Raw genomic sequence first — 26,206 nt, 5'->3', positions numbered from 1 at the left:
GCAGTTAAAGGGGCTTTCTTTCATTGCCATTTCTTTCTAATCTCATTTGTCATTCTATTAGGTTGTCAACAAGCTATATTCCATAAACATGCCATGCATTTAATGTATTTTTTTAGGTCTGATAATTATTCAGTGCCTTCTTCACTACAGCATAAAACATGACATCATAGTGCAAGTTACCAATTATTAAAATTAAAACCGATTGCATACAATAGAATGGATATTTCTCCCCTGACCATCACCAGGGTTCCTGCAAATATTAATAGTTCCTCCAAAAGTACGCGTCTTTATCCGTAGGTGCTTTGACTTTAAATGTAGCTATAAAAAATTAATTAATCTTTCTATCCTACAGATGAGAAATGTAATAGGGAAGAAGTACCTGTACCTGTAAGGCATGCTCAGCTTTCTGCCGTCTTTTTCTTTGGCTGAAATTATTTTCTCCAAACGAACCTTTCAATTTAAAATGTTAATTAAATGCTTACTACGAACACATGCCCTGATTAACTACTCGTTTTCATAACAGTCTCATAACGCATTTCAGGAAAAGACATTGCTAATAAATAAATAAATAAATAAATATCTCATGAATCAAAATTATAGTTGTAAGGTAAAGTGTATTTGATACTGCATTAGCTGTGGTGACTACGCAAACTAATAAAGAAGAGGTGTTTTTTTTGTTTGGAAGATCCATGCCTGTACTTGAATACACACAATCTTTTCCGCTTGTGAATGCACACATCCTTAGCCTCTATGTTTGGGGTCTTTTTTTAAATTGCAATGTTTAAGATTCATTCTCGCTGCTGTCGCATCAATGCAGTCGGTAATTACTCCCATATTTTTGTTTTTGAGATTGACAATGATTCACTCCGACAAGTTTAAATGGCCAGATACACATCCATCAGCTACATCCAGGATACTGGTCCGCACAACAAACTCCAAACTATTTCAGACCAGGCCACATCCTGTCACCAAAAGGCCCCTCTCCTGTAAACGAAAGAGGGGATGGCGCTCCAGGCGTATACAGGTCAGAGTCCGTATCCGACTCCGCCTCGGCCAGATAAGGCCTGAGACGGGTACACAGCATCCCGCCGCCTCCACCAAAAAGCCCCAGACCCACCGGAGGCACGTAATCCTCTTCCCTGGCCTGAGAAATGCTAAAGCCGCTAAAAGAGCGCTCTAGTTCCTCATGGTCCACTGAAGGAATGGAGAGGGACGTGTCGCTCTCGACGGCCGCCTGCTGCTGAACGGGTCTCCTGGACCTACGCGAGCGACTGTTATCCCCGTTCTCGTGGAATGGCGGAGGCGGGATGCGGTACAGCGAGGGGTCGTCTGTGCCTATCGGCGAAACTCCTCGGCTGTTGTTCCAGAGAGGCACACTGAGGGGATGGTCATCCTGCTGATGCCATGAGGTAGAGGGCCGACATTGGCTGTCGGTGGGAGTCCCGTTGAGACCGGGATGGAGAGGGGACATGCTCTTTTTATTCTCATCCTCTTTCTCATTATGTGCTTTCTCACTGTTATCGTCAGGGCTGTGGTAAGGAGGAGCAGGGTAAGGGATTTTAAAGCCCAGAAGGGCTTCGGTCTCAGATCGTGGGATGCCCATATGGGTGGTGTACATGCTGACCAAAAAGTTGAGTTTGAGGTCCATTGCCCCCACCTGCACAAGGAGAGACAACGAGGCCCTTTAGCTCTGACATATACACTCTTAAAAAGAAAAGTTACAAAAGTGGGTCACATAGAAGAACCATCTTTGGTTCCCCAAAGAACCTTTCATTTTTTTGTCTTTTTCTTTTAGTTTTTAGTACTTTTTTTTTTTTAATTTCACTATAAAGAACTATTGTTGAATGAAGACGTTCCATGGATGTTAAAGGTTCTTTATGGAACCATAGATGCCAATAATGAACCTTTATTTTAAGAGTGCACAACTCTACACCAAATGAACTTGACGTAACATGCTTCACCTGTTTCTCCATCTTGCTCAGACGTCCCATCATGCTTGGGTCCTCAGCCATCTCTGTGTCGCTTTTGGGCTTGTCCTTTTCTCCTGGTGCAGCTCCCTTTCCCACAATCTGATCCACTCTAGTGATCCAATAGACCATCACTTCGACACATAGTCAATACACCCTCATCCACACTGAGATACAGTGGTTAACTGTGCACTGTACCGTGTCAAGTTAACAGAAATTAGCTCTGTGGAGGAGAACTTGAGCATGCGAATGCAAACATAGGACAGCAGGGTTAAAATAAGAGGGAAAATGATTGAAGCCTGATTTGCTGAAAGTGAGTGTATGCGATATTGCATGCTGCATGCAATACTGTAACGTTGTTAATCGGCATGCATTCATCTGGGACTTGGGAATCTCGTTGGAAAGATGACTCTTTTAAACAAATATGTGGTACAGCATTACACTGAGATGAATGCTCACAATACTGCAATGAAAACACATCTGAGTGTCTTTCTTTGCAGTTATTGACAGCAGTGTTGGGGAGAACACTAAAAATGAAGAAAAAAACTCACTTAACTATATTTTTCATTATGAAAATCTGATTATTCTAGTGAATCGTTTATCCTAAGAGGTCTTATCTATAAGTGTGATTCTTTCAATTAAATCATTCTATTTTTTTAGGGCATAAAGGCTTTAATGATTCTGCTTAACTAGGTCAGAATCAGTTTTGTTATTGTTAACTAAAACTTAAACTGAAGTAAAACTGAAAAAAGAGGCAAAAGCACATAATGAAATTATAATTCAACCGAACATTCAAAAATAAAAAGCTAATTCTAAATAGCAATAAAAGCAACAATAGTATATAAATACTAAAATAACTAATACTATAATAACACTGTCTGAATCATTCTCGCAAAATCTGTTCGATTAGGTGGTTTATGTAAATTAATAATAAAATAACCAATTCAAGTCCCTGCACTGCATGTTTGGTCTACTTAATGATAATATAGTTTGGTACTGTCATCTCAATTGAGACTCATATTCATTTATTCAAAAACCCACTAAAATGTCTTGGATTCAATTATAAATGATATCCTCAGAAAGATTTTGCATCCTTAAAGTAGCTTCTCAACATTGTTTTTTAAACATTCTGCACCAATGGCAGGCAATTTGACTTCTATAATTAATAATGTGGGGAAATAAATGAAAAATTATTTCAAAATGTTACCTGGTTCCATGCCTTATGATGCTTTGTGTGTTACACACTGTACATTTAATTTATTCTCTCTTCTTTAAAGCCTGGAACAACATGCACAATTGCATCCGTCCCCCGGTAAACAGGCTGCATGGTCACACCATAGTGTGTTGTATTATTGTACAGCAAAAACACTTTTTATTAAAAATTTAATGAAAGAACTTTTCATATGCTCAATTCTAAAGCAGTGAATTATTAATGGATAATTATATCCATCCAAAATGTAAATCTTTCTCAAGGTGAACACAGAATAACCAATCAAGAAACAATCCTACTGCACCAGTTAGTGATAAGTTTCCCCTCATGATTTCAGTCATTTAACTGTCATGACACTGCAGTTTTTAATACAATGCTGTCCAATAATAAACCCATTCAGCCTGGGAACGTCATTGGTGAATGATTACGTACTTCTTGTGACGAGGGGTCGAGGGGGGAGGGGGACCCACAATCAAATCTATCCTGGCAAAGTACACAGAGAGAACATGGATATTACTGATGAACTAGATTAGTTTGATTTGTATTAGTTATCTATTTTAGTTTTAGTTCCAGTACTTCTTGTGACGAGGGGTCGAGGGGGGAGGGGGACCCACAATCAAATCTATCCTGGCAAAGTACACAGAGAGAACATGGATACAAAGCATCATCAAGCAACACATGGAAACCACTCCTTGTACCCCAGCGAGGACCGTCGACTAATAAGAAAGAATATATTCCATACATGTCTGTTCTCACCCACTTCTAGGAACAGCGTTTCAGGTTTAAATGTATGATAGAAATGGTTTTTGCCGTTGGAATATATTGGAATATGTGTGGATGTTATTTCACAACATATATGAGGCTTATTTGAGAGAAGAGGAGTGAATCGGAATTCAAATAATTTTGAATGTGACAGAAAATAAAACCACTGTGAATGTGATTTTGATCAAGCAGTGTTGAAATACAGTATGTCATCCTGCTTTAGACTGTTTTTTTTATTTTTATGTTTGTAATATCAAATAGTGACCACCAGAGGGTGCAGCTCACATTCCAGCTACAGCTCTTGACAAATACTGATTGACTAATGAAGCAGGTGGATCCTGTCCCTGTTAGAAGGTTACCACAATGGTGAAAACTTTGTGATGTGATTCTTTTGTTCTAGACAGACTGAAGTCTTGCCTGGACTGAAGGTTTTTGATGCGTGACAGCATGTCCAGATGGCCTGCTGAATACTGCTCAATCACATCCATCACGTCATAGGGCCTACGGCTCTCTTTAAATCTCCTCTTAGACACCAGGAACCGCATAATACTGGGAAAGACAGAAGAGGTCTTTAATTAGGGTTTTTAACATATCTGAAAATGATCATATAATAAACATATAATATAATATATATAATTTGATTGTCCCACCAGTTAAATTAGTCTTTTCAGCATTTTTAAACAATTATGAATCATTAAAAAATAAAATGTTTAAAATAAATTAAAATGTATTTAGTTATTTATAAAAGTTTTGTTTTTAAAAATAATTATAATTATACCTAATTGTTGTGAGAGCAAATATTTCTACCCCTAGTCTTTTCTAGTCTGGAGATTGCTGCCTCTTACCAGATTGTTCTGATGGTGACCTTGAGTCCCGGAGAAAGATCCGGCACAAACTCGCAGTGGAAACCCTTGTCGTCCCCAAACTCGTCTGGAAGACTTGCCTCTACAACACACAAAACTCCCAATGTAAAGAGTCCTAATGTTAACGAAGAACAGCCCTTTGACAAGATTAAAGATTACAGAAAACATCTGCCATGGCAGACATGCTCGATAAACTGCTAAAGGCACTCCACATTATACAACAGTTAGTTCCAGTCCTTGAATTCGATTGGCTGAGCGGCGTTCCAAGAGTGATATTTACTGTAGTCCAACAGCAGTGCAACTTGTCAATGTTAGTATCACTCTGCCTGCGTTACCGCCATTCTCAACCAGAGCATCAAGTTGAAGTTGTGTGAAGTTACATTATAATACCATGCATATTTTTACCTTTTTATTTAAAGAGAAACCAATCCGATGTATAGTTGACATTTGAGGCTTAATACTATAGAAAAGCAATAAAAGTTTTTCAGTTAGTGTTTTCAGCTTGTTTATTTTCATATAAAAATATGGCATGCAGTTGCTTCAAACAAAGGTGTAAACATCATTCATTTAATCGCAAATTAATAATCGCAATTACAATTTCAAAGGAATAATCGACAATTATGATTTTTGTGATAATCGTGCAGCCCTACTTGAAATAACGTCCTATTTACAGAACTGTTGTATAAAATCAATATCACACTTGCAAATGATGACGGTGTTCTGAAAATCAGCATGACTGTATTTTAGCTGTAGGAATAAGGCTATGCACAGCTATGCTGAAATTCAGTACAATAGTTGCTCATGTGATATTGCTAGAGTAAAATATTATAGATCATCATACAGGCTTGAAACGACATAAGGTTGAATAAATGATGACAATTTCAATTTTTGGGAGAACTATCCCTAAGCACATCAAATCAGAGGATGTCCTTGAGTAAGGCACTTAAATTACAAATTACCCCAAAGTGACTTTCCTTTTATTTATTATACACTTTGGAAAAAAGTAAATGCTAAATGACAAGTGAGATTTTCTAAATTGAAATTAATTTATTCCACACTTCAGAAGTGCTCCGGGGGGAAAAATAGATGAAAAATAGTAAAAATTTCTGCGTCTGTGAAATTGATATCCCTCTTAATCTCATGATCACTTTGTCAGCATTAGTCAAAAGCTTCAGACATGCTTTAATATTTCAAAGTATTAAACAATAGTGTTACTCATGCATGAAGCACTTACCAGAACCTGCTAGCCTGAGCATTTATCACAATAGCACATGTGAGAGAAACTTTTGTGCACCTAACAAAATCTAGCAATCGGGCAAATTTCAACCCCCTGAAAACCGCTGGTTAACATGAAAAGCTAAGACAAAAAAAGCTTAAGCATTAGTACCATGTGTCATCCTTATGCCATATGAATGAGGATGTGACAGCCGAAAAAGCATATCCTATTCAAATTACATAACAACCAGCTAGTTGAAACAGCACAAGACCGATTTCTGGAAACAAACTTGTTTCCTTCATAAACTGAGAAATTCTGTCATGCAGGTTAGTGCAAAGTACTTGATGGAAAGTGTAAGTTGCAAAGTGTTTCATTAACACCTTCATGGAACACATTCTGTCATGGGATGAGCATGAGACAGATATCCAGACAAATGAGTAACATTTGCTTTGCTCTACTATCACACTTCACCGTCATATGGCTGACAGATAAGGCTAATACAGCTGCTGTAAAAACTAGCCAAGCATCATTGAAGAAATTCATATTTTGTGTGATGCTTCAAGTGAGATGAAACTTTCAGCCAAGCGTTCATGACAGAGAGTGTTGGATGATGGGCAGATCTGTAAAGATATGCTGCAGCTCAGTAATTAAGGAGCTATTTTTAAAACATGCATAGTGTTTCTTTAGACTGGCGTTGAGAATTTTTTTTTTTTTGGACTAGTGCTAAAGAGATGCAGCCCCGGACAACATAAAGTCTTACTGATTAAGCCCTCAATCGCTGCCAAAATGTGAAGAGAAAAAGAGAGAAAAGGTGAAAGATAGAGAGAGAGAAATAGAGAAAGATGGTCAAAGATGACAATGATTTCAACCATGCAACTGTATAACACATGGTTTTGCTTATATTAGGCTTATTTTACATTAGGAGAGGGGGAGATTTGCTTACACCTCATTAAAAAGCACTTGAAGTTGAGCACTGCAGAGTTATGCCAAGAGCACAAAACATGTCATGAGAGAAACAGAAAGGGGCGAATTCACTTAACAACTGTGACACTGTAGCAAGCGGTATTTTAGTGGGAAAAAAAATACATTTCATTCACTAACCATTGAAAATCCAGTTTAATTGTCAGTCTTGCCAGGGCAAACATGCTAAATCAGCAAATGCTCCTGTGCAAATTTCATTTAGCATGAAATATTCAGGCGTTTGCACTGTTGCCTGATTTGCAGTTCCTGTAGTGAATCAGATACTAAACAATACAAATGCAGTAGCATGTGCAAAAAAATTATAATTTAAAAAATAAAAACACTATCAGCTGATGCAATTCATTCTTAGTGAATTCCCCCCAAAGCGTTTTCACCATGGATGAAATATTTGGGGGGATCAAGCATCTAAGAAATGAACTTTTCCACGACATTCTAATTTATTGAGATGCACCTGTAAACCTTTTAAACCTATTAAATCTTTAGAGAATAATACAATGTTCCACTGCAACTCTCTGCGGATATGTTTTGAAACATTAAGCCACTTTCATGTGTTTCAGCAAGGGGACTAAACCTGAAATACAGATCAGTTTTTATGTTGGGCTGTTTCTTTAAATAGAAACACACACCTGTCGTCTTATGAATTCTAATGAATGGACTGTCACTGATACCATCTTTTGTGCTAAAATACATTGAGCAATCCAGTGTGGCATCTGGTACTGTGCCAGGGAATTACAAACTATTCTCTCTAGCTGCTGAAGTCCCACACTGACACTTAAGAAAAAAGAAGAAGAAAAGAAACCTATCCAGAGCGAGTGTTGTAAATTAGTATTGTAATGTACAGGTAAATGTACTTAAGTATTTAAAATCAGCATTTATCTTGCACTCCGAATAACAGAGTGTGTATCCCAATATTCCTGTGTATGTGTGCATGACAACATTCTCTGACCTTCAGAGTTCTGCCGAGAAGCTCCATCTTTCATTCTGAAAGCGTGTTTTGCTTTGTTCCGCTCTGTGAAGCTCAAGCTCTTGGTCACTTTGCTTGGACTCTCTTTGACTTCCTTCCCCCCGGTGCTCTTAGAGGGACTGCCTTTCTCTTTCAAGCCGGGCTTACGACTGCACAGCAGACACAATGACACACAAAAGACAAACAAAAAAAGCAAAGGAAACACAAATCATCCTGAGCCCACACTTAAACTATTTTCCAGTGTGGGGACAGAAATAATTCCTGAAACCACCCAGTGCTAAAAAGAGAATACTCAGTAAATTATATTAATGACCATAAACTGCAAAAAAGTAACTTTGTATGTCTATCTCTCATTAACATTTGTTTTAAGAATAAATCTCACTTTTTTCATAAGATTTATGCATTAAGCAAGCAAAAGGAGCCCCTACCAAGTATTGAGTACATGTACAGTAAATTAACATACTTTCCAGAAGGCCAACAATTCACTAAAAATGTTTTTTTTTTTATTGGTCTTATGAAGTAAGATAGTGTTTGTTGAGATAGTGAATTGGTGGGTTTTTGTTAAATGTGAGCCAAAATAATCACAATTAAAAGAACCAAAGACTTAAACTACTTCAGTCTGTGTGCATTGAATTTATTTAATACACGAGTTTCACAATTTGAGTTGAATTACTGAAATAAATGAACTTTTCCACGACATTCTAATTTATTGAGATGCACCTGTAAACCTTTTAAACCTATTAAATCTTTAGAGAATAATACAATGTTCCACTGCAACTCTCTGCGGATATGTTTTGAAACATTAAGCCACTTTCATGTGTTTCAGCAAGGGGACTAAACCTGAAATACAGATCAGTTTTTATGTTGGGCTGTTTCTTTAAATAGAAACACACACCTGTCGTCTTATGAATTCTAATGAATGGACTGTCACTGATACCATCTTTTGTGCTAAAATACATTGAGCAATCCAGTGTGGCATCTGGTACTGTGCCAGGGAATTACAAACTATTCTCTCTAGCTGCTGAAGTCCCACACTGACACTTAAGAAAAAAGAAGAAGAAAAGAAACCTATCCAGAGCGAGTGTTGTAAATTAGTATTGTAATGTACAGGTAAATGTACTTAAGTATTTAAAATCAGCATTTATCTTGCACTCCGAATAACAGAGTGTGTATCCCAATATTCCTGTGTATGTGTGCATGACAACATTCTCTGACCTTCAGAGTTCTGCCGAGAAGCTCCATCTTTCATTCTGAAAGCGTGTTTTGCTTTGTTCCGCTCTGTGAAGCTCAAGCTCTTGGTCACTTTGCTTGGACTCTCTTTGACTTCCTTCCCCCCGGTGCTCTTAGAGGGACTGCCTTTCTCTTTCAAGCCGGGCTTACGACTGCACAGCAGACACAATGACACACAAAAGACAAACAAAAAAAGCAAAGGAAACACAAATCATCCTGAGCCCACACTTAAACTATTTTCCAGTGTGGGGACAGAAATAATTCCTGAAACCACCCAGTGCTAAAAAGAGAATACTCAGTAAATTATATTAATGACCATAAACTGCAAAAAAGTAACTTTGTATGTCTATCTCTCATTAACATTTGTTTTAAGAATAAATCTCACTTTTTTCATAAGATTTATGCATTAAGCAACAAAAAAATGGTGCTAAACAGATTTAAAAAAAACTTAATTCAGTATATATTCTCTAAAAACAACTCTTAATACCTTAGATTTTTTTAAATTATATTTTTATATAGAAGTATACATGTATTTGTTTTTGCTTGACAATTTATGTCGCTAAATATCAGTCCATTCTACAAGTCAGTACAAGTCTACATCGCCCAGTGCAAAATAAACAAATAAATAAATAAATTTAAAACATAAATAAAAATTAACATTTAAAACTAAGAAAATTCTAAATTAAAACTAAGTGCAGATGGATTTCATCAGATACAATTGGTTAAACAGCTAAAAGCATATTTACTAGAAAACGTATTACTGTTTACTGATATATTTTCTTGTTTGCATGTTACAGCTTATAAAAATTCTTAAAAGAAAAAAAAAAAATTGAAGCCACCAAAAAGAAAACACTGAAATGTAATAAAAAATTAAATAAGTGCTTAGAAAATACAGATATGTACATTTCTAAAATGACTGAAACATGTAACCATTAGACACTGTAAGCAATTTCACAACTGTACATTAAAACACATTTTAATTCCTTAGAAAACACTGAATTAATCGTTTCTGCATTCTACTTTAATAAAGATCGGACTTACATGGGAAAAGACATGGATAATGGTGCTTCTCAGTCATGCAATGCAATCCACAACTTCTGGATGCAACAGCAGACCCACATGCTGCCACAGCGGAAACTTTTCAGCAACAAAGCAATGAAACACATGCATGTTGTTGGGCATGCTGAAAAAATACACAACCGTTATAGTAAACACCTTTTAAAAAACAGCCAAATTAATAAATGAAAAAGTGAGAGACCCCAATAAAACACAAGGCCGCTTGCAGAGGAGGATGCTCTCGTGGGATTGAGGTAAAAAGCGATGGGAAGCGCTTCCAGCTGCAAAGTGGGAAAGTTGATCCGCAAGCAAAACTCTACCACAAAGCTAAACAAATGTCTGCTTCTCTGGTTCGAACACGACAACATTTTTAGATGATGGAGAGCAGATCATTTCTCAGCCCACCTGAGCTGACGAGAGATTAAAACACGAATGTGCACTATGCTGTATGTCTCAAAAAATGTTGAAATATTTCACTTGAGCTGATGATGGTACATACTGAAGGAATACATTTAGAAATAGGGGAAAAATCAAAGTCAGTAGGGAAGGAAAGAGACAAATTCAAATGCTGAAGAGAGAGATATGGGCGTGCAGACGTTAGTATCTGTGTGCAACGGTACCTATTGCTTCTCGGGCAGCACCCACACAGGGTGTCTTTGTGTGAAATTTCACTACTGCGAATGTGGTTGAAGTGGGTCATGAGAGAGAAAAGATTATACAAGCAGTGGTCAAAAATGGTTTAGGCCATGTCCAACTGTGGGACCAAAAATCAGAGGTATTTCCCCCTAAAACCCCCCAAAACATCCAACAGATTTTGAGCTACCCTGTTGAAAAAACAAGCATATGCTGGTTAGGTATGTTTTGAAGCTTGGCAGCTGGTTTGAACTGGTCCTTAGTTGGTCATGAGCTGGTTTAAGCTGGTTATGAGCTGGTCAAGTGCTGGTCCTAAGCAACTAGCTCCTGCTCAGGACCAGCTTAAACCAGCTGCCATGTTTCAAAACATACCTAACCAGCATATGCTGTTTTTTTCAACAGGGTAGGTGTCGTTATACTGAATGAAATGAAGGAATATGTTGGTTTAATGAGTCACAGGTTGCACTTGATTTTACAGGATTACAATAGCAGGTCTTTTACAGGGCAGAACACCAAAAAACATGTGTGATTGTTTTCTTTAATGAGACGTTTCAGCATTAATACCTTTAAACTGCATTGATTATGCTGTGTCAGTATGATACTGACTAATTCATCTCCCTGAAAAAAACACCTGAAGATACTGTAGTATAAAGTGCAACCAGGTTGTCTTTGAATAACCTTTGTGATTACAAATGACTTCAAACACAGCAATATGGGCTGTTTTCTCATTTGAAAAATGATGATGGTGCTCTGAAACTACGATTATCTGTGTGTTTGAATGACGTGATTTGGGAATAGTGAAGTATCTATGGGAAAATCCATGACAACAAACCTTGGAGTGACTTCTAGCTGGGAGTCCTTCCTTTAGAAAGAGAGAAAAATGTGATGTTGAAAGCAATAAAGACACGAGATTAAAGCAGGCAACACCACGAACAAACATTTTAAACAGGAATAACATTCACAAATACAGTGGAGGCCAAAAGGCTGAGAGAACTAGTGAGTGAATATTCTGCCTTTCTTTTTTCATTTTTTCCCATTCTTTTCTAATATAGGTTTTTATTATAGGTTTTATTATTATATTATCAGCATAACAATTTGAGTGAAAATTATCAGCATTTCAGCCGCAAAAATTACAAGTTTGTGTAAAGCCTGATTATTATGTTCTCAAGCATGATGTGATCCAAAGAGCATTGGAAGCAAAAACATCTGACCATGTGTGCAAAGAGTCACATGATCAATCACTTTGATTAATGAGCTAGTAATAGTGCTGAACGTGTTAAAAAAAATCCAGATTTTCAGTGTGGTCTCAGACTTTAGACCCCTCTGAGATATGATAATTCTAATATTATTTACATTTTAATATTTAAAATGCTCTTTAGTAAAATGACCAGACCTGAAACCAGATTTTCCCTTCAGGCTTCTTAAAATGTCGAGCTGATTTACAGGAGGGATGAGTCTTTAGGTAGAGGCAGAACAGTGAAAAGACTTTTAAAATGCTTAAAAACAGCATATCAAACTGCAATAAACTGCTGAAGAGTGTTGAAAATATTCAAAAACACTAATGAGAATTAATATAAACAGAAAAACAACATACTAACAAACAAACAAAGAAATGGGTCATTAAAATACAGTATCTACAGTTACAGTGGTCTACAAGATGACTACCTGTACATTGGGACCGACACAGTCTGCTCATAAAAGTCCCATGTGGACAGCAGGTCTGTCCGTGAAAGATTTGTGGCATAAAATCTCCAAGCTGCCTGATGTGGGGAAAAAATCATTGAAATTAACTTCTATGGCAGCAAATGACTTCCATAGTAATACATTACCGTATGCAGAAACCACCAACATTTCAAGCCATCTAAATCAAAGAAAACCTGATGAGAGTGAAAGTTGAAAGATGATCCTCAATTTATCATTTTTATCATAGCAAAGTCAACATCAACTAAATATGGTATTAGTAGTCCAACTGAAAGATATTAGTAAGCACATTTATAGACACCAGAAAGGCCTACAAATGCTGATTTCCTCAGAATGTGTCTGGTGTGAATTACAGTAGAGTTATAGGTCTGACCTGGATAAGAGCCGCGGCAGGGTTACGACGCTTCTCAAAATGTTTCTGTCTGTGCTGCTCTTGAACTTTTAGAGCAAATCCTGAGCCCAGGATTCCCTGCAACAGAGAAAACGGTGCAGAAATACAACTGTATGTGAGCCAAGTCTGAAGTCAGGCACTGGAGATGCTCAACACGTCATTTTGGTTTGAACTCACCGCAGGAAGAGCGAAAAAAGCTACACCGACCAGACTGAATGTGGCAGCAATTAGACGCCCATTCCACGTGACAGGAAACTTGTCCCCATAACCGATAGTTGTAAGAGTGACCTAGAGAATAGAAATGATTGTGCTTAACAATGGCATAGCTTGTGTATATACTAATAATTTAACCTAGTAAGGCTCTAGGAAGGTCACGTAGAGGTTATAAGTTCAGTCTCATGTCCTTGAGACCAGTTTACGGAGTAATGTCCACTATTAGTTTACTATAAGTCACTTTGGAGTAAAATGATCTGCCAAAGGAGCCTAAGAGGAGCAGCCAGTTCTTTTATGGCACTGGTCCATTTGTGAAATGGATCTATGAACAGCATCTTATTTCACTGTGTCGTATCATCTCATTTGATCTGATTAGATTGAGGCAGCAGGCTACTGTGGGCTCGGATGAAGCTCTAGCACTTACCAGCCCCCACCAGAGGGCGTCTGCGTAAGTGTCGAACATCTCTGCATTGTCATCCTTCTCCACGGAGTACACCAAGAAAGATGCCAGGATAAGACAAAGGAATCCAATATACCATGCCGTAATGAGTTCCTACATTTAGGGATTCAGAAATGTTAGGAAAATCCAGAACATGTGATGCACTCCTAACCTAAAATAAAACATGATAACTGCATGCAATGCCATATAAAGATTATTTTTCAAACTGCTTTAATGCTCAGCATAGCAGTATTTATAATCAAAAACAGTAAAAAGAGTAATATTGTGAAATATTATTACAATTTGAAAAATAATTAGTTTTCTATTTGAATATATTTTAAATGTAATTTATTCCTGTAATGGCAAAATTGAATTTTTATCAGCCATTACAGTCTTCAGTGTCAATGATCCTTCAGAAATCATTCTAATATGCTGATTTGATGCTCAGGAAACATATTTTACTATATCAAAGTTAAAAACAGCAATACTTGTATTATGCCTTGAGATGCTAATGTGCTTTTCTTTAATAATAAAAAAAAAAAGTTAAAAACAGCTGTGCTGCTTAATATTTTTGTGGAAACTGCTACATTTTTCAGGATTCTTTCATGAACAAAGTTTAAAAGAACAGAGTCATTGTTATAATATAAATGAAAAGATTATTTTAAATAGTCTTTGACTTCATCATCATAGATTTTTTAAAAATTTTTATCTCTTTATCTATTCCTTCTCTTTCTAGCGTGTACTTATAATAATTAGTTTTCTATTTGAATATATTTTAAATGTAATTTATTCCTGTAATGGCAAAATTGAATTTTTATCAGCCATTACAGTCTTCAGTGTCAATGATCCTTCAGAAATCATTCTAATATGCTGATTTGATGCTCAGGAAACATATTTTACTATATCAAAGTTAAAAACAGCAATACTTGTATTATGCCTTGAGATGCTAATGTGCTTTTCTTTAATAATAAAAAAAAAAAGTTCAAAACAGCTGTGCTGCTTAATATTTTTGTGGAAACTGCTACATTTTTCAGGATTCTTTCATGAACAAAGTTTAAAAGAACAGAGTCATTGTTACAATATAAATGAAAAGATTATTTTAAATAGTCTTTGACTTCATCATCATAGATTTTTTAAAATTTTTTATCTCTTTATCTATTCCTTCTCTTTCTAGCGTGTACTTATTTGAACAATGTCTAAAAACTTGGTATTACAAGCACTTCCTGTATCTGTTTGCCTCTTTTAAGAAGAATCGCTTTATGTATCCCCCAATTGTAAGTCGCTTTGGATAAAAGAGTCTGCTAAATGTCTAAATGTAAATGTAAATGTAGTCTTGTCCCAACTTCTTATTCAGTACATCTCTGAATACAGCAAAGAAATTTGCTTTTAAACCATTCCACAGGGTGATTAAGGCCATTAAATAGTTTTAATAGCTGCAGACTAAACAGAGTGATATAGTTTCTCCAGTAATAGAAACTAATGAATAATAATGAATTTGCTGCCCACTGACCCAAATGGCAGACTGGTGGAAATATGCTCACTCAGTAACCTACTTAATGTGAACTTCAGCAATATCTGTGTTCAATTAGTACACATTACTACCCATTCAGCACACAAATCCATATGTAAACAAACATAAACATTGGTCTATACATACAGTATGCATATTGATAGACACTCAATACGTGAGTTTAACAAATGATCTGGTGTTTAACATTTTGTCCTAACCAGGCAGGCACAATGTGATACAATGATTTTGTTGCACTGCACAGAATTTCTGCTTTCAGTGTGGACAGAAACATGTACTGTATGTATTGTACTATTCTTTCATATGAATACAGGCATGGTCACCTTGCTGTGTGCGTAAACAACAGATCCCAGGAGTTTCCATGTGCCTCCACGGCGGTCCATACGCAGCATTCGAAGGATCTGAAGAAACCTCAGACTCCGAATGGCAGAGGTGGCAAAAACATTTCCCTGTGAGCCAGCGGCCAACACAGACACTGAGGCAAAAAGGACCATGATATCTGCAGAACAAGAGTGTATATTAATTATCAGATGAACTCCCAAAGACGACTGTCATCCTTTAAGAAGCCGTTTGATTGGAAAGTCCATATGGAAAATTATTTGATTAAGCCAATTATACTGTCATCAACCTTGAGTGCATTATATGAAGAATAAGGAAGAAGGAAGAGAGAATTAGAATCATTTCCTTTCTAATGTCTTAAAGGGATAGATCACCCAAAAATCATTATTCTGTCAACATTCACTCACCCTCATGAATTCTTTCTTCAATAAAACACAAGAGAGATATTGAAGAATGTTTTCTATTTGTGTTCAACATCAGGGTGGTTAAATGCTGACAGAATTTTCATTTTTGGGTGAATTATTCTCGTAATGTGATTGGGATCAGTCTCATATTCACTGGCATTATGTATTCTTTCAAATCTTGCACTAAAGGAGTTCACATTAATCTACTGTAGCACTGGCATTCAGTGTATCAAGTGTCATAACTCATGACAAATTTTATTGTCTCTTGAGCAGAAAGAATAGCAAGAGAGAGAGAGAGATGAGAGAGAGAGAGAGAGAGAGAGAGAGAGAGAGGAGGAAACGTGCATTACAGAAGAAAATCAGAACAGACCAAAAAAACTGAAATGATTTTCTAACCGATGATACAGAAGGGTTTGCGAGCAAATCTCAGCCTTCCTCTCCATCCTCTGTAGCGACAGCAGCACCCGGCTGCCCAAATCCGTACAATATATTCCACACCAAACACCACGATTGTCACAATTTCCTAGACAGACAGCAGACACATCCACTTACTGACATTTATTTGTACTGTCTTATTTATATATATATATATATATATATATATATATAGTTATAATTTAATATAATGCCATATAATATAATATAATATAATATAATATAATATATTATACAAACTGTTAACAAATGAGATAAATGTAACAGGTAGATTATACATAGCCAAAAGCTATAATAGTTACAAATCAAAAATACACACATCACAGCACGTCCAAGCTTTTTATGTTAAAAGAGCACTATGAAAGTGCTTGATGGCTACTGTTACACTGACCCGAACAGATCTATAAAGTGTCATGTTCACAGCAATTCACATCACCACTGGATAATGTCCAATTTGTCACGTTCTTTTAGAATGTGGAACAGGATCTACTGTGATCTACAATGTCTACAATGTGCACACATACGTCTGAAGTGTTTGATATAAAAATCTGACAGCAACACTACCATGAATCAGCTTCTGCCTGAAAATCATGTTAAATGAGGATCAGATACAAACCAGGATGTACAAGGCACTCTCAGAGCTTTTCTTGTGTTCTTTGATCGTTGCGAACACTGACAGAACCAGGCAGGAGAACACCAGCAGAAACCTGCAAGACAGGACAGTAGTAAATCAAACCAAAAAACGCTGGGTTGTTCTCTCACATGAGATATCAAAGCATCTGAACAAGCTCCAACTGAGAAGTTTCAGTATTAGAAGTTATTCATTGACATAATTTTGTTTTGGACAGAGCAGTCGTTGCATATTCATGAAAGACATTGAGTTTAGACAGACACATAATTGGAATTGGGGCCTCTTGGGCCTATCGTTGGCTTTGTGATCTATGAGGAAAAATACTGGCTTGAGCGAGGCAAGAATCCTTTGAGAGTTCCTGACACTCTGCAGTTAAACTCAGAGATAAATCCCTGAAGAGAGAGAAGGAGAGTGAAGTGAAATGAGACTAAAATAGCTGAAAGTCTCATTAGCATAAAACCTCTCTGGGCCTCACACCCATGTACAATGAGAGAAGAAAAAAAACAATGACAGATAAACCTGAAATACTCTGAGTCTAAAACTCACATCCAAAGCTACCTGGAGACTACCAAAACATTTTACTGCAGTGGTTTTGCCCCGATTCACACCGTTAGAGAGGCAACAAACAAAGTGATTTGTGAGATGTGGCGCTGTTTGATAAAGTTAAATGTCAGAGAATCTCAACCATCACACAATCAATGAAAGCACTCAAATAACTGATGCAATGTCTTCAATAAGCAGAAAATAACACATCCAGAGAAGAAGTCAGTCGGAGATGATGAGGGTGTCAATGGAACTAAAGGTCTCCTTTTCATTCTACTTTCTCCCGAAAAAAACAAAAAAAAAAACACCCTGCACACTTGCCTAAAACCTGCTTCCTGAACCATGAGCTCTCATCAAATGCAGTGTCTTAGTTAAGATTGAATTGATTATGAGGTTATTTGATCTAAAACATAATAATAATTTTAAAATACTGCAGATGTAGCTACTGAGAATCCCTAAATTATTTTGAGACATGTTTATAATTTATAGTTCCATAATTTCCTTTGGGGTCTGTAAGATTTTTTTGTTGAAAGTTTGGCGTTGATCTTACCAACCTCAATCTTTTGCACGTGTACATGTTCTTGTGCTGTTTGCATTCATTCGTTTTATGTGACATTTGTTTCAAATCGAACATTTTAACAAAACAATTTTTTCTCTTTTTCTATTACGGTGGGCAATTTCACTTTACGAGGCAGACATTATTTAGTCTTTGGCCCTGAGGGAGTAATAATTTAGGCAGGATTCCATACTTCTTCATTACGCAAAGAAAAACATTATAATAAAGAAACTGTACTTATATGCTATAATGCTATGCTATTCATTTTCAATATATCAGTATAGATTTCAAACAGACAAACTTTGCTGTTGCTGTTGAATGTCTGTAGAGGTGTCAGGCACAAAACACATCCTCCCCACTAGGCTGCTCCTTGCCCCAGGTATTAATATTATATGTCATAACAGAAAGTATCTGCTAATTTGGAACAATCTAACAGAAGGAGATCAGTAAAACAGACTGGTCCTAAAGGGAATGAGGCCAGAGATGAATAAATGAAGGCTGCATTAATAAAGGTGGCAAACAGAGGATTAGAAAGTCAATAGAAAGTAAATCACCTCACAGGAAATTTAATCTTTACACATTATGCATGGACAAAAAATAAAAAATGCTGAGTCGTACAGAACCAGTGACATCAGACTCCTGACGTGGCTTACAGGAAACACATCACATTATGAGAAATTATTGCTTACCTTCCTGCTCTCAGCTGGGTTGGACTTTATGGCCAATTAGTAGCTTCAGAGGATAAGGAAGCCATTTATTATAAACTTGCCCTGAAATCACACTGACATTGATACAACTACACTGGACAAACCATGGCATTTCAAGAGCAGCTGAATGCAAGTTTTGTACTTCACTGATGCTGATGACTTACTGACATATGTAAATCTCTAAGATCTGAATGACCTGCCTTTTCTAAATGCTGCCAGAACATTTTGCATTGAAAGTGCGAACTAGAAAAATCGAATACGATTTTCACAAACAGACAAACTGACCACAGAGGCATCAAGCACAAGCTTGGTAAGACTGCAATTACCTCAGCAACAATACAGCATTATGACACACTCACTATGACACACTCACTATTTGTGATACTGCTGAACCTCTGAACATCAGATGTAAGAAATATAAACCAGTTACCTAAACCTGAAAACAAATAATCATTAAGACCTTTTGTCTTTGTCAGACTGGTTATTGCTCTTGATGTTGGCAATGGCCACAGTCTAATCTGGAAATTGTAAAGCGGAGTAGATTATATGGGCCAGTCAAACAGAGAGACAGCAAGGACACATTCTTTGAGTCAGCAGTGAATAAGGTAAAAGAGTAATTGATTTATCTCATTCACCCCATTAGTACAATTCTCTCAAAACCAGACTCTCCAGACTGAACCAAGAACATACAATGATTTGTTATTAGGTGACATTAAATCGTAATTCACATTAAATCACAATTAAGTAATGTCTTAATGATTACAATACTGTTTAAAAATTTGGGTCCTGAAATTTTTTTTTTTTTTATGGTTTTGAAAGAAGTCTCTTGTGCTCACAAAAATGGCTGCATTTATTTGATCAAAAATACAGCAAAAATGGTATGTCTTTAGTGTCACATAATCCTTCAGAAATAATTCTAATATGTTGATTTGGTGCACATTTGGAACCAATTGATTTGGGAAAAAAAACATTTCTTATTTAGGCCTATTTGAAATAATAAAGCATTTATTTGAAATAGTATTTCTGTAAGATCACAAATGTCTTTGCTGTCACATGTTTTGATCGATTTATTATTCATATAATTATTTTAAATCTTACTGACCCCAAATTTTTGAACGGTGAGTTTATTTATTTATTTATGATTTAACGCCATGTCAGCAGCAGTGGCTATATTCATGGCAAGAGGAAACATTTCAATTTCACAGTTCAGTCATATATATAATTTCAAAAATTATATACATATATAAATAAATATGTACAAATATACAAAAACATACATATAATAAAAATAATAACAAGAACAAAAGTAAAAAGAACAATTATATAGAGTCTTTCAGCTTAATGCATGACAAAAAAATTTAAATCGTCCCAGGAGAATTCTTTTTAAAAATGTCAATTAATATATTTTCTGAATAAAAACGTTGCCTAGTATTATTTAAAATTGGACGTTCAATTAAAATATGTTTTATACTCAAAAGATTTTTACACCTTTCACAGACCGGTTTCTCTTCCCCTTTCAACAGATAAGAATGAGTGAGTCTTGTATGACCAATTCGACACCTCGTATACACAACCTGATCATATCGATTTTCAAAATTATAACAGTTTATACCTTGATTCAATAGTGGGTTTACCTCATACAGTTTGTTATGTATACATTCATTCCACTCCATTTGCCATTTATTATTAATGTACTGAGTCAATAACGGTTTCAAGTCAGTTGCTGGTATTTTGCATTCTGGAGTGCTTCTTTTGCTGTTTTATCAGCCTGTTCATTGCCAGCAAATCCCATGTGTCCAACAAAAAACAATATTAAAGTCTTGTTTCTTTAAAAGATCCACTTTTTCTACTATACTGATTATTATAGGATGATCCATTTTTAAAGTCTCAAGTGCTTGCAAACAAGATTTAGAATCTGTGCAAATTAAAAAATGACGATGATGCTCTTTTTCTATTTGCTCCGGGGCTAAAAGCAATGCAAAAGCTTCAGCTGTAAAGATTGAACTTTGTCCAGGTATGCACTTGCCAAAACGTTTTGAATCAATCACTACTGCTGCAGACACATGACTGTCCGGCTTTGATCCATCTGTATACACTGGGACATGAGATGGTAAGCTATGCCTTATCCAGAAATTCCTGTTGGTAAACAACTGGATGACTACTTGTTTTTTTATACTGGGCCAAGTTCATCATAATAATTGTTTTTTTAATATTCCAAGGTGGTATTGGGCACAGATGTCTCGATGTTAAAATGTCCAAATTGATGTTCATGTTCTCCAAGTGAGGTTTTATACGAATTCCAAATGGGCTGATGTACCTTGGTCTGGGTTCATATAGGTGTGAATGTTGAGGATGAAAGACAGGGTTACTTTCAATGTTACAAAAATGTGCTGGGTTACTTTCGTTGTTTTGAACGGTGAGTGTATATAGTTGTATATTACATACTAGACTAGAATATTATATTCTTAACCTTCTGATTGCATTAGCTGCCAATAACTGACTACCATCAGCAAAATCCCGTTGCATATACAGTACGTACCTATACAGGCACAAATACGCACTCGCATATCAAAGCGTTCACCACTTCCAAATATCTCCTTGTACCCCTTTCATTAAGCCTGAGAAATAAAGGCTTAGCTGAGTCTGTACAGCAGGCAAAGTGCAATCTCTGCATTTAATGCTTGTGAAAGAGAGAGGAAAAAGCACTTAAAGTAAGAGGCCAAAGTCAGCACACTGCACTGCACTCGGGGTAGGTTTAGGGGTAGGGTTGGTGTAGGGCAATAGAATATACGGTCTGTACAGTAGAAAAACCATTACGCCTATGGGATGTCCCCACTTTTCACAAAAACAAACCTGTGTGTGTGTGTGTGTGTGCACTAGACAGAGTAAAATAAGGATGGTGACTCTATAAATAATGTATCTTCAGAACTCACATTCATGTCTCAGGCAGGTGGGAGTCTTCTATGAGGGTTGCATGACCAGCAGAGCAGACATTTACAGCCACTCAGAAGATTAGACAGCTCATGCTCCAGCATCCATGATACAGTCTGAGGTTATGATGCTGCATTATGACAGATTGGTTTATAGGTGTCATAAAGAGATGAATGGATCTCAAAGACATTTGAGATAATGGAGCACTCTGGGAGCTATATGTGTTTCTAAAAGGCTACAGAAGAAGTGATGCAACGCCTTGTCTTAAGATTCAATCACAGGACCAATCTCATCTCTCCAGCCAAAAACACAGAGGGATTTGTAAGTGTCATAATTTGAAAGCAATCCTGTAGGATCTTAACGGTTCTTAAATCTTCTAGTGGATTCCATCATGACACAAAACAAACACAAGGTATTTTACAACAAAACAGTCTGTTATGAAACAGGACTGTTATGACTACTAATATCATGCACCTGAAGGACATCAAAAAGGAATTTAAAGAAAATCTTTATAACTCCCAACAGAAAAAGGTTATAACGACTACACAATATCCAAAGGCTCAAAAAATAATACAGAACTTCACGCAAGAACTAGCCTACAGTTTATCCAATAGGATCTTATTTGATTCTCTTTAAATTCCCATTCCAAATTACTACAGAAATTTCAATCCATAAAGATTTTTTGACTACGGACAGCTCAGCAGGATAATTAAGGTGCAAATATAATACAGGCCAGTGGAAAATAAAATAAAGCCTCATAAGGATTCACAGTAGTTCATAACATTATTTGGACAGAAAAAAAAAATGTAAATCTAAATAGAGATGCAATAAAAGTACTTTAGCACCACTGTGTCTTACAGAATCATGGCAATGTTGCCAGGTAGTCTTCGTCATGAGCATTTCTAGCATTTCATCAGTAACTTACTGCTCATATTTTGTAAGCAAACGGTAGGCTACAGTGATCCACGCATGCATCTACAGTAGACTTACTACATTATTGTACTACAGTAGCCTATTTAGCCTACATTAAATGCTACATGTCCAATAACCGTAGTAATATCATGGTACTTGGTACTTCCGTGTTGTGTATTGTTTTGATACTCATTTGGTTGGAAATGCATTTACCTGCGGTTAGCGTGAAGACTTTCTTCGAGCAAACGATACAGTAAGCTTTTCGGGTTACGTTTCAGTTGATTTTAGGTAAATATCCACTTCATCCAATGCTATTTTTCCTTATCTGACTGTATCCTGTACTTTTCAGAGCGAAAAAAAAATCGCACCACACGATTCAGTGTGAGCTGTTCGAATAAAAGACTGAATCGCGAATCGATTCAGCGACTTTCTGACTCTGACTTATTATACACAACCGACCCAAAATAGTGACAACCATGGTTTTGGTATAAACAGTAGACAGTAGTAGAAAATATAAGACACATGACATATTGTGAAAAGAAAAAAAGCATTTTTGCGTCTGTCAACACTGATGCAAACATAGACAAATGCGAATTTTTTGCCATGACCGCCACTTTTAAGACGCCATGGCAATGTAAAAGTACTTCAACTTTTAAAATAAGTCTCGATATAACATTATGCTCGTTGTCTAGCTACTTTTGAACTCAAGAACTCGTCTTGTGTAAATATAAACAACCCCTGGGGCTCGGGCTCAAGAACTGCGCCTTTCAGCCAATCATTTAGGCGAAAGTTACGTCACCTTATTAATATTCATAAGCCAGACTAAGAAGGTCTGAAATGTGTGCCTTCACTTTCCAGATCGTTTCTACCCCTGTGCCACAGCAACGAACCCAGCGACGCCCCCGTTTGCATGCCACCGGTGTAGCCGTCAATAGTATCCAGCTGCAGACCCGCAGCACCATATATACGATAATTATTAAACGTATGATAGCAAAATCATTACAGACTACTCACCGTGCTCTCTCGTTGTCAATAACTCCGCCCCTCACTTCCGGTTCTGTGGCTGCGGTTCTGAAACTGCTGGTGCTGCGGGTCTGCAGCTGGATATATCTCGTAGCCGTGAACCGCTGGCACGGTTTCCCCCCTCGGCAAGCAACGCATTCGTTTGAAAGCGGCTTAGAGCAAACACGAGTGCACTGACGCGGTACTACAGGAGCTGACCGGTGCTGAAACCGCTGCCTAATGATACCGTGTGCACTGAGTCTGTATGCATCATTCATAATCCGTGAACACTTTCCAACATGTCAGTTTATGAAATATGCACAGCTGAATATGCACAGCTGTGAAAAGCTCATTTGGCGGTCTGGGTCTGAATGAATCTTTGACATTTGCTACACAGACAAAACTTTTACATATTTCCCCACTGTTTGGCTGACGCTCTGCGACAAAATCTCAAACTTTCAGCATTCTGGGCGGTGCAGCACAGTATCTCTGGCGGTAAAGGAGGGTGATTCCCATGCCACGCAGTAACGCAAATCACGGAGCACATACTCACACATAAACGTGGTAAATGAACGCCCAGCCGCGGGGTCTTTCCAGCGCATTGTAAAGGAAATTTTGCAGTCTGCGATAACGCGCGTTTCTTTTGTGAGCGATGCTCCCCCTGGAGATGCTGGACCTCGGTCTGCACAGGATGCTGCCCCGTTTTGTGCTCTCGGAACCGGCGATAAGAAGTGCCCCGTCTCGGCTCGTCTCCGCAGCCCCGGGGTCCAGTCCCACAAAGCCGACTTTCAGTTTCTTCTCCCCTGCCGGAGGGTGATAAACTTCACCGTTGGCGGATTTTTTCACCATCCTTACAGTTTGACAGATCCAAACGAGTGTATAAAGTAGTCGTGGGCAGACATTGCCGAACCGGGGTGTGTTCTGTAGTGCGGCGGTCTCGTAATAAAAGCCAATTGAAACTGCAATGGGTAGTCCTTACGCCTTCCGGCTCCTCTACGAGCCTCTATATTTAATGATTCAGCAGTCGGATTTTGGATGAAGGGGCTGATGTAACAAATTGTTGCAAGTAGTAAATAATTAGAGAGCTAGTTAAATCATTCATGGAAGAAAAGGAAATAGAACTTTGCAATGCTGAAATCTTAATACACGTCATGTTAAAAAGGGTGATGTTTACCTTAAGTAAAACTGTAAAACTTTATAAAATCTTATAAAAAGGGTTGATTTATCCACAGATGTGCAACTAGTCAGTTTATAATGGGGAAAAAATGGTTATTAAGGAAGACCAATCAAAAGTTGTGGTTTAATTGAAAGTGTAAAATAAACAGTGTAGGATATTTCACTGTTCTTCACATCTCTCCATTCCCACTTATGCATACTATAATAGTTATGTAACCTGTTCTGTATGTTTATCTCTAACAATGACATATCAGAAGTAATTTATAAGCAGATACTCTTTTATTTTGTTTGATATTAGCAATGCATTATATAGGCCTACAGCATGAGCATAAAGGCCAACCTAAGGTTTACTCCTGTCAGACTGAAGGCGGCTATAAAAATCACCAGTTATATCGGGGCTGTATTCGGAAATGAGGGTGACACACTGAGCTTTAGGGTACAAGACCATTTAACATCTGTAATTAGACAATTTTGAGACTCCAGGCCCAAGGATTTATTGCAGGTCATCAGATTTACCTGAAGGTGCACTCTTGGAGGATCTAAACATAGATATTATAATGTAGAATATTACATTACCTCAGAAAGGAGAGCTTTATACAATGTTTTTAATTCAACACTGAGTTAAAAACAACTAGATATATGCTTACATTACCAGCTGGAAAGGTTTAAGAGCCATTTAATGTATTTATAATTAACAATTCAGGACAGCATGAAGACAGATACTAGAGTCAAACATTATTATAAACTATAAGTTAAATATTTGCAGATGCAGATTAGATCTACTCCTTCACTCCACAGTGAGGTTTTGATTAAAGCGGCTCTTATTAAGAGAAACAAACAGAATCTGTAAAATTAAGAAAATCCTTTTGGAATGAAAGAAACCCCAAATAGGAGGTAAAGACCAACAAACTATAAGGCCCTCAAAAGAAAGGCTTGATTTGTGAGCACCATTGAAGATTTTTCACTCTTTGAGCTAAAAAGTACACTTGAAATTGAGGCAAGATGTTAAAAATTGCCAGTATAAACTTGAAATAGTACTGAAAACAGCACAGCAGTTTAAAAAAAAGAAGACATTTGAATACATGCATACCATGTTTCAGCTGACTGATTAGTGATGTTAAATTATGCAGTCATAACGTTTGAAAGGGAAAGCTAATTGCACAATAATGGACTGAGATGGTGCATAAACCTGAGATTTTAATATACAGTGATAGGAACATGCTAATGCTAAGTCTTTGGGTTTTACTATATTTAGGTCTATCATACAGAAATGATAGGTTTCATTATAAAGCAAAATAACAAGCAACAACAAGGACCTTCAAAACATACAATAATCAGACGGCACAGATTCTGCAAATTAAAAACACTTGTTTCCAGTTTAAAAATCATTTGCTTTGAGGACCAAATAAAATGTTA

General features: G+C 36.9%; 1 protein-coding gene across 1 annotated transcript; it reads right to left on the bottom strand.

The window, feature by feature from the left end:
- Window positions 1–36: 36 nt before the first annotated feature.
- LOC107711924 (potassium voltage-gated channel subfamily KQT member 2-like) lies at window positions 37–24,523 on the bottom strand. Its single transcript, XM_016517015.1, has 17 exons — window positions 24,168–24,523; window positions 16,949–17,039; window positions 16,294–16,420; window positions 15,478–15,653; window positions 13,612–13,740; window positions 13,152–13,262; window positions 12,957–13,052; window positions 12,548–12,642; window positions 12,276–12,338; window positions 11,715–11,744; window positions 9,114–9,345; window positions 8,966–9,003; window positions 7,946–8,112; window positions 4,785–4,884; window positions 4,357–4,488; window positions 1,962–2,079; window positions 37–1,657 (listed from the first exon to the last, which is right to left on the bottom strand). The coding sequence occupies exons 1-17, from the start codon at window positions 24,461–24,463 to the stop codon at window positions 941–943; spliced, it is 2,718 nt and encodes a 905-aa protein (XP_016372501.1). The 5' UTR covers window positions 24,464–24,523; the 3' UTR covers window positions 37–940.
- Between the last annotated feature and the right edge of the window lie 1,683 nt (window positions 24,524–26,206).

This window comes from Sinocyclocheilus rhinocerous, unplaced genomic scaffold (assembly GCF_001515625.1).
Source record: "Sinocyclocheilus rhinocerous isolate Xijiao unplaced genomic scaffold, SAMN03320098_v1.1 scaffold1168, whole genome shotgun sequence".
NCBI lineage: Eukaryota > Metazoa > Chordata > Actinopteri > Cypriniformes > Cyprinidae > Sinocyclocheilus > Sinocyclocheilus rhinocerous.
The sequence above is the reverse complement of the archived record's forward strand: the minus strand, read 5'-3'. Positions and strand labels throughout refer to the sequence as shown.